The sequence below is a fragment of the Acomys russatus genome, chromosome 31, assembly GCF_903995435.1.
Source record: "Acomys russatus chromosome 31, mAcoRus1.1, whole genome shotgun sequence".
NCBI classification, from domain to species: domain Eukaryota; kingdom Metazoa; phylum Chordata; class Mammalia; order Rodentia; family Muridae; genus Acomys; species Acomys russatus.
The window spans coordinates 1930068-1942237 of NC_067167.1; the positions used below are offsets into that span (position 1 = coordinate 1930068).

The following is a 12170-nucleotide window of genomic DNA, read 5'->3' on the forward strand; positions in this document are numbered from 1 at the left end:
GCACACCTGCCAGGACTGCCAAATCTCATCCCCAGTGGCCTTGCTCCTCACTGAGTTCCTGAGAGCTCCTAGGATCCCCACTGCTTTCTGCTGGCCTTTCTCCACTTGCCAGCTAGGGTTGTGGCTGCCACGGTAACCCCTGGAGTCTTTCCCTGCGTCTGGACCGACCTTGCTGTGCACCTTGGCACATGAGGCCTGGTGTAGGTAACAGATGCATACACTACAAAGGGGGAGCCCTGAAATAGAGAGGGAGCCAGAAAGAAGCATCCGCAGTTAGAGCACTGGCTGCTTTTGCAGAGGACCAGGATTCAGATCCCAGTACCCACATAGTGGCTCACAACTTTGTGAAACTCTAGTTCCAAGGGGTCTGATGCCCTCCCACGTCCACGGGGGGGGGGGGGGGAAGAGAGAGAGAGAGAGAGAGAGAGAGAGAGAGAGAGAGAGAGAGAGAGAGAGAGAGAGAGAGAGAGAGACACGAGATAAGTCTTAGCCAGGCGGTGGTGGTGCAAGACTTTAATCCCAACACTTGAGAGGCAGAGGCAGGTGGATCTCTGTGGAGTTCGAGGCCAGTCTGGTCTACAAAGTGAGTCCAGGACAGCCAGGGCTACACAGAGAAACCCTGTCTCAAAACAAAACAAATCTTTAAAAACAAAGGTACGGGGCTGGAGAGATGGCTCAGAGGTTAAGAGCACTGGCTGCTCTTGCAGAGGTCCTGAGTTCAAGTCCCAGCAACCACTTGGTGGCTCACAACCATCTAGAATGTGATCTGGTGCCCTCTTCTGGCCTGCATGGGTACATGTAGACCACTGTATACTCGATAATGAATAAATCTTTCAAAAGAAAAAGAAGGAGAAGAGGAAGAAAAAAGTGAGGTATGGACTGTCTGTCTAGGACCAGCAGTGCCGCAGCTGGGGGCTCAGGCCGAGGGGTGCAGGGTGGGAGGTGTGAGAAAGGAGAGAGTGTCACCCCATAGCAGAGGCCCTGTGAGCATTTATCCCAAGGAACTGGCTGCACATGGCTCCGTCGTTGCTGTGTCAGTGTGAGTGCGCTGGAGGCTCTGCTGCTTTTGTCTCTGGTGAGGGGTGACCTGTGGGCCTCGCTGCAGGGAGCTGGGGCATGTCCTACACTGTCCCCCCCCCCCACACCCCTCGTGCGCCCTCTGTGTCCTCCAGTGGTTTAGTGGGAGCCTGGCGTTGACTCTGCCACCTGTGACTCAAGCAGGCTCCGTTCCCAGACTGTCACATTGGCCTGAGGCCCAGAAACTGCATCCTGGGAGGCCATAGACCAGGTCCATTCTCGAGCCATGTGGTCAGGAAGCAAGTGAGAAACTCCCTTCTGAGCCAAGGAAAGGTCCAGAAAAAGAAGTGACCCTCTCAATATCCTTGGAGGTAGACCCCAATTCCACACTAGATGGGCCCTGTCTTTGCACTTATATGCTATGTGAGGTCAGGCAGGTTTCCTGTGGCTCTGAGCTTCTGACAACCTGGTTCTGAGGACTGATGGACAGGTGGTGCTGAGTGCCTACTGCGTACAAAACTACATGGTATAGCAGGCTTTCCGAGGATCGGGAGACAGCTACCACCAAAGCCAGGGGTGGGTCCAGGGAGAGCCAGGGACATTCCAAGTCTGAGGACCAGGGAGCTCCCGTATCTAGCATTGCAGACTACAGCTTTAATGACTCGGGCAGGGGTCCAGGGCACTTGGGGCGGGGGCAGGGGCCTCCACCCAACTCTTTCTCCTTACTCTGGAGATGGGAGAGTGAGAGCAGGACAGGGCCACAGGCGGAGGGGCCTGGCTCCCACCACAGGACCTTTGCACATGCTGTTCCCGCTACAGAGCCGAGCGCCGCCTTCCCCAGCGTCTGCCCTGCCCGCCCCTGCTTCCTCCTGACTCACATCCCCACCCGGCCGCCTTCTGTCCCCCGCTCCCAGCCTCCCTGCAATATCCTAAGATATCCTATAATTTACTCATTCATTATATTTATGTCTGCCCTTCCCCCTGTCTCCCTGCAGCCAGGCCTCCTTGCACACACTCGGCGTCCCAGCCTCTCGCTTGAACTAAAGGCATAGGTGACGGCGAACTGGACAGGCATGGCCTGGACAGGTGAGAGTGGGGAGCTTCTGAAGACCATCACGTTCTCTCCCTTCTCCCCTCAGCCAGTGCATCACCCGTGGGAGTCAGCTGAGGACATACAGCTGGCACTTAATAGATACCAAACTTGTGTGTAAGGCCTGACTGAGGGTGGTGGGTATGAAGTCCCCAGGCCCGGCTGCTGTGTGACCCTGGGATGTCTCTTGCTGTCTCTGAGCCCAGTGTTCCCCTACAGGTTCCCCCACCCCCACCCTGCAGCTCTTCAGAGCTGCCTCGCGTTGGTGAGGAGGTTGCGTGGGAGAGTGACAGGAGGGTCACAGCCTTCTAGGCAGTGGGGCGGTTAGCACCTGGTTGCCAAGGTTACGACCACCTGCAGATGTGACGTTGCCATGGAGATGGACCACCTGGGTGGAAAGGGCGGCTCTAGCCTGTAGGGAAGCAAGCCTGGGTGTGGCTGGTGGGGGGGATGAGTGAGGGCCTTGGGGGGAGGGCAGGCATGCTCAACTCCTCGTCGTCTGGGGACAGCGTGGGAGTCCCCATGCTGATACGCAGGAATGAATTTTGAAATGAATTTCCCCCTCTTCCTCCATCATCCCTTCAGCAGCTGAGAGCTATTGTACTCCCGAACTCCCCACCAGTGGGCTCCCCTGTGTTATTAAGGTTTGAGGCGAAGGGTTCCAGGTGTTCTGGGCCCACAGGCTCATTGCTGTGTGTCCTCACGTCAGTGACAGACCTCTCTGAGCCCTAATGGCCCCATCTGTAAACCATGGATCATGTTAATGTCCCCCATGGCTTTGAGCAGATATGTGCTGTCCGCACAGCTGCTTGTGGCCAACAACAAGTGTCTGGACAGTCACAGGGGTGGTGACGTCGGAAACGGTACCGAAAGGGAAGTTAGGTACACACAGAGCTCTAGGCCGAGAGAATTACAGCCGGGTTTGCCTGGCGGTGTGGGAGAGCCCTTTCTATGTGGACTCCGCTCCCAGAGGGAACTTACTAAAAATCATTGAAGAAATGGCCTCTTGTTCCACCGTCTCAAAACATGAAAGAGAGGGAGGGAGGGAGGGAGGAAAAGAGGAAGGGAGGGAGGAGAGTGGTCTCTTGGCTTTAAAGGGATAGCTCAGTGGTTAGAGCACTGGCCGCTCTCACAGAGGACCTGGGTTCGGTTCCCAGCATCCACAGGGCAGCTCACAAACACCTGTGACTCCAGTCCCGGCGGGGGACCTGACAGCCCCTTCTGAGTTGCTCAGAAATGGCCCACACGTGTACAGACATGTAGGCAACACGCCGATAGGTATACAGAAGAAGAAAAGGCCAGCAGCTGGCTCGGTCGGTCGGTGAAGTTATTTGCTATCAAGCATGAGGACCTGATTTCAAATGCCCAGAATTCAAAAGCTGGGGTACACACAGATACCCTCCCCCCCCCACACACACACAGGGCTTCTCTGTGTAGCCCTGGCTGTCCATGAACTCGCTCTGTAGACCAGGCTGGCATCGAACTCAGAGATCTGCCTGCCTCTGCCTCTCGAGTGCTGGGATTAAGAGCGCATGCAACACCTGGCACCCGGGCCCGGAATCATTTTTGAAAAAGTATATTTCTTACATTTATTTTGCGAGTGGGTCATGCATACTGACACACGCGGAGGTCAGAGGTCAACTTGTGAACGCCCCAGGGCAGAACTCTGGCCATCACCAAGTGCCAGGTGGAGACCAGCACCATCTCACTGCCCAAACCAGCCTGCAGCTCGTCATCCTCCTGCCTCAGCGTTTTTCAATGAGACGCCAGTATGGGCTACCATGCCTGGCTGCCTATGAATAAAGGTTTTCCTGAGATAGTGTCACTCTGCCATGCAGGCAGGCTGGCCTCAGAGCTCGATGTAGGCATCTGTGATCTGAAAAGCCAGGACGCACGTGTCTCGCCCATACCTATCTGGGTTAACTGCCCCAGCCTCTGGCTTCTGTCTCAACCTCTTCCGGTGGGACCAACTGCCTCAGAACTCCTTCTGCCTCTAGTTTCTTTAAGAATTGGAGGCATAGCCGGGTGGTGGTGGCACAAGCCTTTAATCCCAGCACTCGGGAGGCAGAGGCAGGAGGATCGCTGTGAGTTCAAGGCCAGCCTGGTCTACAAAGTGAGTCCAGGACAGCCAAAGCTACACAGAGAAACCCTGTCTCGAAAAACCAAAAACAAAACAAACAAAAACAAAAAAAAGTTGGAGGCATGAGTTCCTGGGAAGCTTCCAGATCGATTTGTTTTTTGTGGCTTTGTGGTGCTGCGGATGAACCCAGGGCTTGTCAGCACTCAAAGTGCTCACCCTGGAGTTCTACTTCCAGCCCCTCACTGGGGGATTCTGGGCGGGGCTCCATCCTGACCACGCCCCCGCCCTTCACTGGGGGATTCTGGGCGGGGCTCCGCCATGACCACGCCCCCAGCCCCTCGCTGGGTCGTCATTCCTGAGCAAGTCCACAAGCCCTGATGTCACTTCACTTGGAGGATAGTGTTAGGGGATGCGTGGTATCAGGTGACCCATGGATATGGCTGAATCACGGGCCTATTTTTGACAGCACTAGCTGGAAGTGGGAGTGTGGGCCGATGTGGGGCTTGTTTGATTCTAAGTTCCCCAAGTGGGTGTGGATCTGGTCATGTTCAGATCACAGGACAACTTGTGGGAGCCGGTCCTCACCTCCACCATGTGGGTCCTGGCGACAGAAGTCAGGCAGTGAGTTCCTCTAACCATTGGACCATCTGGCCAGCCCGTTTTTGTTTTTGATACTGGGTCTGAATATATAGCGCAGACTGGCCTTGAATTGGTGATCCTCCTGCCACAGTGGCGCCATACTTGGGCTCAGAAGCATGTGCTACCCAGTCTGACCCTCTCAACTTCCATTTCCTGCCTTTGCTGTTCTGCCCTGGCTTCACGCCCACACAGCTGCCTGGCATGAGAATGTTAGTGGTCACAGGACCTTTGTGCCTGGGAGATTCGTGGCCTCTGCTGCTCCGGGCCACCGTGCCCTGCTGGAGCAAGTCTGGTAGCACCGTGCCTGGCTGTAGCGGTCTGAAGATCACCCACTATAGACTTATATTGTGTGAGAGACCTGGCCCTGCCCCCCTCCCCCGTAGGGAAAGCTGGAGAGCCCACGGGGGTGGGAGGGGGCGAGGAGGTAACAGGCACCGTGGCTGTGGAAGAGTTGCAAAGAGGTTTCCTGGGACGCCCTAACTCCATCCATCCTGCGCCTGGGGTGTTCCCCACCAACCAACAGCCCCTGGATCCTTCCTGTGGGAATCCACTTCTCGTGGTTAGGCTGGGTCAGGCCTGCCTGATCTGTTCAATTCCCCGAGCAGAGAGCGGCAACACTGTCCCTGATGCAGGGGGTCAGGTGGCAGAAGGTCTACACGGAGCTGTTGGGGTTCTTCCGGAACAGCACCAGGGGGCTGGGGCGAGGCCTCCCTGTGAGAGAGGAGGTGTCCCTTTTCTGTGGTCCTGGCTACACTCTGTCCCCACCTGCTTGCCCACCAATCCCCATCCCCTTATAGCTGAGGATGAACTTGAACTTCTATTTATTTATTTATTTTTGGTTTTTTGAGACAGGGTGAATTTGAACTTCTAATCCTCCTGCCTCCAAGCATGTCCCCAGTGGGGAACGACCGGTGTAGGCAAGCAGTCTATCTCTAAGCTACAGCAATAGCCTCTTTGGATTTGGAACCCCACCCCCTATGCCCACGGCCCCCCCGCCCCCCCCCCCCCCGCTTTGTGGCACCTGCATCCCCGTGTCCCTCATCAGCACCCCATGTTGCCTGGGCTGTATCCCCATGTCCCCATAGTTAGAGAGGGAGCTGTGTGACGCTAGGTCGAAGTTTCTTACTGTCTCTGGGCCACACCCTCATGGTCCTGTTGCAGAAAGCAGACTAATGCAGAGGTTTGGAGGGAGGGAGGGAGGGAGGGCGAGCCAGATAAGGTAAGTGGTGCTGACCATCGGAGCCTGGAGGATCTGTCCCACTTTCCGAAGCTTCCGGAAGCTGCTGTGACCTGGCGTCTCAGGGGTTGTCCGGACAGCTGCAGTCAAGCTGTGACCTGTCTGCTGTTTCCCAGCTGCAGGGTCTTGGGGCAAGGTCTCCCAGAATGGGGCCTCCCTGCACAAGACCCGCAGCCTCTCAGCAAAGACCTGGAGGTGGAAGGCTGTGGAGAGCGGCAGGTGCAGCAGGCCGGGTCCCTGGGCTGATGGCCAGAGGCCCTTGCTGCAGCCCCTGCGCCCGCAATGGCGGAGGCTGGGGAGCTGGAAGGGCGGGGTCTGGGGGCAGCAGGTTGGCAGGGCAAGCAGCAGGGTGGGGGTGGGGGGCAGAAGCCTGGATCCTGTGTGGCCTCGAAGTTGGTGGCCTGGATCCTCCCTGCTGCTCTGTCCCCTCTGCCTCTTCACCTTTCTAAATCCCCATCGTGTCTCCCTCCCAACTGGTAAAAATTTAAAATTTCAATGTAATATTAAGGAAAAACATTAAATATTAAATTTCTCCTTTTAAAAAATTTAAAACATTCAGAGCTGGCTCCGGCTCGCCAAGGCCTTCGAACACTTTCTCACGTCCCAAGGTGGCAAGAGACTCTTGAGACATGTCCAACCGTTTGACTTTGCGATAGGACACTGTTGTCTACAAAACTGATAGTCACACAACTGCGAAATCTCAAGTTTCAAATAAAAATTAGAGGCCGGGCCTGGGGGGGTGTCTTTAATCCTAGCACTCAGGAGGCAGAGGCAGGCGGATCTCTGTGAGTTCAAGGCCAGCCTGGTCTACAGAGTGAGTCCAGGAGAGCCAAAGCTACACAGAGAAACCATCTCAAAAAAAAAAAAAAAAAAAAAGCAAAAAAAGTCAAATAAGATAAAATAAATAAAATAAAAATTAGAGGCAGCAAGATGGTTCAGTGGGCAATGTTGCTTGCCACCACACCGGACGAAGAATGTCTTCTATCTCCCTACATGGACGTAGGAATCTGGCTCCCACAGCTGCTCTCTGACATCCACATGTGCCACAAAATATTAAAAACGTTTATAAAATTTAGGAGCTGGAGAGATGCTCAGCTGCTGTTCCAAAGGTCCAGTGTTGGGTCCCAGCATCCACATGGTGGCTTACAAATGTCTGTAACTCCCGCTCCATGGGGACTCTGTTCTCTGCTGGCCTCTGTGACCACCAGGCATACAGTGCACAGAAGTACACACAGGCAAAACATCCATACATGTGAAAAAAAAAATCACAAAAATTAGAGAAAATTATTTTTCTAATTTTTTTCCCCCTGAGACAGGGTTTCTGTGTAGCCCTGGTTATCCTGGAACTCACTTTGTAGAGCAGGCTGGCCTCGAACTCACAGCGATCTGCCTGCCTCTGCCTCCCGAGTGCTGGGATTAAAGGCGTGTGCTGCTGAAGGGCCTTGGAATTGATATCCTTAAGGTTTTATTATAGAGTTCTTTAATATTCTTTTCCAATTGTTTGGGTTAGTCGGGCTGTGAGGGAGGTAGGCTCATTTAATAAGTTCATAATAAAATATAATTGATAAGAAAGAAAATTGAGCCTACACCCCACCATGCCTGGCTAATTTTTTTCTAGAGAAAAAAAATCCCCAAGTTGGGACTTGTCTGTACATGCTGTGTACATCAGCCCGCAGCTGTCCCTGGGCTGTGCTGTTGTATCACAGACAGCAGCCTGCAGCTCTTTAATCACCTCACGTGTGTGGACAGTCTCACTGTTCTCTTTCTTTTTTTTTTTTTGTTTTTTTGAGACAGGGTTTCTCTGTGTAGCCCTGGCCATCCTGGACTCGCTTTGTAGACCAGGCTGGCCTCGAACTCACAGTGATCCGCCTGCCTCTGCCTCCTGAGTGCTGGGATTAAAGGCGTGCGCCACCACACCCGGCTCAGTCTCACTGTTTTTATCTATGGGTACAAGTGCCAATGGCATGTGTGGGACTTGCTTTTTTACCTCTGTATGTTCTGGGCACCAAACTGAGGTCAGCAGGCTTGAGGGTAAGCACTTTGACCCGCCAAGCCCTCCTGCTTTTGCTGTACTGCTGAGGAGGCTCCTGCTCTGCAGCCCAGGTTGTCCTGAACTTGCCACCTTCCTGCCTCGGCGTCCCAAGCACAGGGCTAACAGACAGGCCTGGCCTCAAGACATTCACTGGACCAGAGTTGATAGGGTCTGCAATTTTCTCCGTCTCCAAGGTAACATGTTCTATGCTGGCCTTCCCACATGGCTGTGGCTTCTGGGCCCTCCTACAGGGGACAGGGACACTCTGTGCTCCTTTGCCAGCGAGACTGAGTTCCCAGCACAATGTCCACCATACTGTTGCATATGACAGTGCAAACACACATCATGCCATATACTATAAGACGAACAAAGTAGCTGGAAGCTAGCAGGGGACACCCCACTTTGTGCAGATCACCCCCATGAAGGGCAGCTCTTTTAGGAACTGGTCCATCACTCCCAGGTGAAGTGGAGTGAAACCATGCCAGTTTCTGAGCTCTGACTCTCCACAGCCTCCGACATGGCTCTTCCTACTATGGTAGGGCAGGGCCTCTGTGTTCCCTCAAGACTGGAGTTCAGCAAGGGCGGGCACTCTTTCTAAGTTACACAGCATTCAGAGGAGGAAGGAGGGCTGGGAGACAGGGCCTTTGTCTCCCCTGCTCTGCCACCTGGAGGTGAGGCGCACTCGCAGTTCTGAAGAGGGCCAGGAACAAGCTTTGCTGACTTTGGGGGAGCTGAGGGGAGGGTGGCAGCACTGAAGGCTGGCTGCAAGTCTTACACTCTTCTTGAGTAGGGACCCTGCCTGGCCTTCCCACACTTAAAAGAGTGGGCTGACGTTCCCTGGGGGCTGTGGCCGTGGGGTCCAACCCACCTTTTGTAATTACGCTCCATGAGGCAAAGGCTGCAGGGTGAGGCCAGATGGAGCAGAGGGACTGTGAGGACTAAGTCCCCAACTCAGCTGCCTCACGGCTGGCGTTGGTCTGTCGCCCAAGATGCTTCCTAGTGGTAGGTGCCATGTCGGCCTGAGGGACCTCAGGGATCCAGGCTCCCAGCCAGCCACTGCTGCAAACACTTGTCAGGTCCTCCTGGCTCTCTGGGGAGGGCTGAGGGCTGTGGGGGTGGGGTGGGAGGAAGGGTGGGGTGGGAGGAGGAGGGAAGGGGGAGGAGCCAGGTCCTGGCCAGATCCAGGTGTCATCTTTTTGGCACAGTCCATTGTGAGGTGAGGCCAGCCAGGCAGCAGGACCTTAGGTGCCAAGCTGATTCCTTCTCCTGCTGTGCTGCGCTCTGCCCTGCCCAGGCCTCTGCCTAGGCCCTGGCTGCTCAGGACACCAAAGTGACAAAGCAGAAGGGGTGGGGGAGGAGAGCTGGATGCTCAAGCGGGCAATTTTATTAAAAAAACAAACAGAACAGAACAAAACAAAACCAAAAAGACCAAAACACCAAACGGAAGTTCACTGCGGGAGGGAGGCCCCTGGTCCCAGCCCCTCCGCCGGCTGGCCGCTAAGTATCCTGCTGCTGCACGAAGGGGTTGGGGATGGCCTCCATGCCGTCCTGCGGGCAGATGAGCACCACGGAGGTGCCTCGGCACACCACAAGCCCCAGCTGCCGCGTGTCCTCCGTCAGCTTGTACTGGTCGTCGGGGTCTGGGGATTGACAGGCAAGAGGAACTGAGGGTGTGTCCTCCCACCCAGCAGGCCACAGCCAGGACCTCAGAGGGGCCTAAGAATTTTTATTTCAGCTCTCTCTTAGGGACTGACAGACACAGACACTCTGGCCCTCAGAGCTGACTGTGGACAGGAACACCTGTCAGGCCAGCAGGGGCTATACTACTGCACCACGAAGGTGGTTGAGGCAAGAGCCACCGGTCTCCTGTATGCTACAAGACCCCTAAGGGGCTGATGCTCACCCCATTAACACCAAAGGGTATCTGTGGGGGCAGCAAAGGCCCTGGACAGAGTAGACAGCAGGTGGAGCCGGTAAGCAATTAGAAAGCAACTGTCACAGGTACTGGGGAGGGTATAGCCTGATGGCTAAGGAACTCTTCAGGGTATTATGGGGTGGGCCTGCTGCGATCTCATGGGTCCTGAAGCCGCTGACACAGGCAGACATCCCAGGCAAAGGACAGCTGCCACCATTCCTGCCCTCCCGAGGCCTGAGAGAAAAGCCAGCAGCTGAGGAGAATTAAGCTGGAAGTCTCATGTTTGGGGCCTTGCCGCCCTTCCTTCTGGTGATCAGACGCTGGAGCTATCAGGAAGTAACCTGCACCCCAGCCTGCATCCTACGTCATCAGCAGCTGGGACCTAACCCCACAGCTGTGGAGCAGGAACAGGCCCCAGCAGCATTCCTGTGACAAGCTCGGCCAGCTCACCTCGCATGTACTCAATGGTCCCGTCCAGCACCAGGTTGAGCAGTGGGTCAAAGCCTTTCAGGATGCCACTGGCTTGAGGAACATGGGGGGAGGAGATGGAGAACGAGGTCAGCAATCCCCTAATCCTCCGCGCCCCCCCCCCTACAAGGACAGGTCAGGGACAGCTGCCACACCGCCGAGAACTCATAGGGAGGTGTGTCCTGGTGTGGTGGTCCAGTGACTGACTCCAACCCTCTTCTTTCCAGTGTGGATGGGGGCTATAATTCATGGTGGGCCACTTGTCAATAAAACTTTATGGTCACCCAAACCAAATTCCGCATAGTTTCCATATAATACAAAACAACTAGTCTGGCCTCAAACTCACAGAAACTCACCTGCCTCTGCCTCCCAAATGCTGGGACTAAAGGCGTGCGCCACGGTGCCTGGCTATCTTTATTTTTTGCTTTGTCTTTTTGAGAGGGTCTCATTTGCACAGGCCTCCTGCCTTTATTTCCCCAGTGGCGAGATGGCTGGCTTGTACAGCCATGCCTGGTGTACACGGTGTTGGGATGGAAGCCAGGGCCTCACGCATGCTAAACCAGCGCTCAACTCACTGAACTACAGCCCCACCCCTGGCCAGCTTTGGCAGGCAGAGTCTTGCTACATAGCTTACAATGGCCTGGAAATTTCAATCTTTCTACTACTGGGAAGCCTTCTGGGTTCCTGCTACATCCAGGGACTTTAGGACACTCCTTCATTCTAGTTGCTTACTTTACCTCCTCATGGCTTTCTGGTCTCTTCCTTCGGGATACATCCATACTGGTCTGGGTGCTAACCCCACCTGGCACCCTTGCCCTGAGACTCGGTTTCCCCACCCACACTTGGGGAACACCTCTTAACGGTACAGGATGGCCCAAGCTTAGCCCTTGTTGGAATACCTGCACTGTGTGGCTTCCCTTGCTTGCTGTGACCCCGGCCAAGCTCTGTGTTAGGGACTCACCTTCCCGGCCACCCTGGAACTTCACTCGGATGGTCTTATCAATGTACTTAGACAGGTCCAAGATGCTTTCTTTCTTCTTTTTCTCTTTGTCCTGCTGGAGGGTGGGGGTGAGGGGGCTGATGAGAGGGGCCCTGCTTTCTCACATCCTTAATGCCTAGGCTTGGCACCCAGGGACTTCTTTCCACAACACCAAAGCCCCCATAACCCTGTCGGCAGGTTCATCTTCATCTCCCATCCTAACTGAATTCCATGCCGAGCCAGCATTTCTGTCTGACTCCGATCATCCCTCGTCTGCAACATCTTCTGTGTGCACCCCCATGTCCCACATCCCCATATCAATCTGTAACGCCATGTGCCCCGTTTGCACCCTCATGTCCCCCAGTCAGCATCCCATGTCGCCTGGTCTGCACCCCCACGTTCCGCGACTGCAACCCCATATCCCCCCTTTAACATCTCTTGTCGCCCGGTCCCACGTGACTCCCACCCCTCCGCGTCCCTGTCTCCCTATCTGTCTTCGGGCGTCCGCCACCCTCTTTTTGGTCCTTCTGTGCTCTCGGGTTCTCGCTCCCACCGTCCCTCGTGCCCGAAGCCCCGCTCTCCCCGATACCCAGCCAATGCTCACCGCCATCTTGCCGCCGCGCGCCGCTCTGCGCAGGCGCCGTCCCGCCCCTTTCTAACGAGGAGGGGGAGGGCCGTCCGCGCACGCGCAGGCTCGGCGCATGCGCGTCGCG

At 55.3% G+C, this 12170-nt stretch overlaps 1 protein-coding gene across 2 annotated transcripts; it reads right to left on the reverse strand.

Annotated features, from left to right (window-relative positions):
- Nucleotides 1-9425: 9425 nt before the first annotated feature.
- On the reverse strand, nucleotides 9426-12112 carry Lsm7 (LSM7 homolog, U6 small nuclear RNA and mRNA degradation associated). Of its 2 annotated transcripts, none has more exons than XM_051172892.1 (4): nucleotides 12062-12112; nucleotides 11440-11533; nucleotides 10461-10532; nucleotides 9426-9735 (listed from the first exon to the last, which is right to left on the reverse strand). In XM_051172892.1, exons 1-4 carry the CDS (start codon nucleotides 12065-12067, stop codon nucleotides 9593-9595), a joined length of 315 nt encoding a protein of 104 aa, XP_051028849.1. In that variant the 5' UTR covers nucleotides 12068-12112; the 3' UTR covers nucleotides 9426-9592. The 2 variants fall into 2 exon arrangements, with proteins under 2 accessions (XP_051028849.1, XP_051028850.1); XM_051172893.1 differs by having other exon boundaries at nucleotides 11440-11530; nucleotides 12062-12089.
- Nucleotides 12113-12170: the final 58 nt, after the last annotated feature.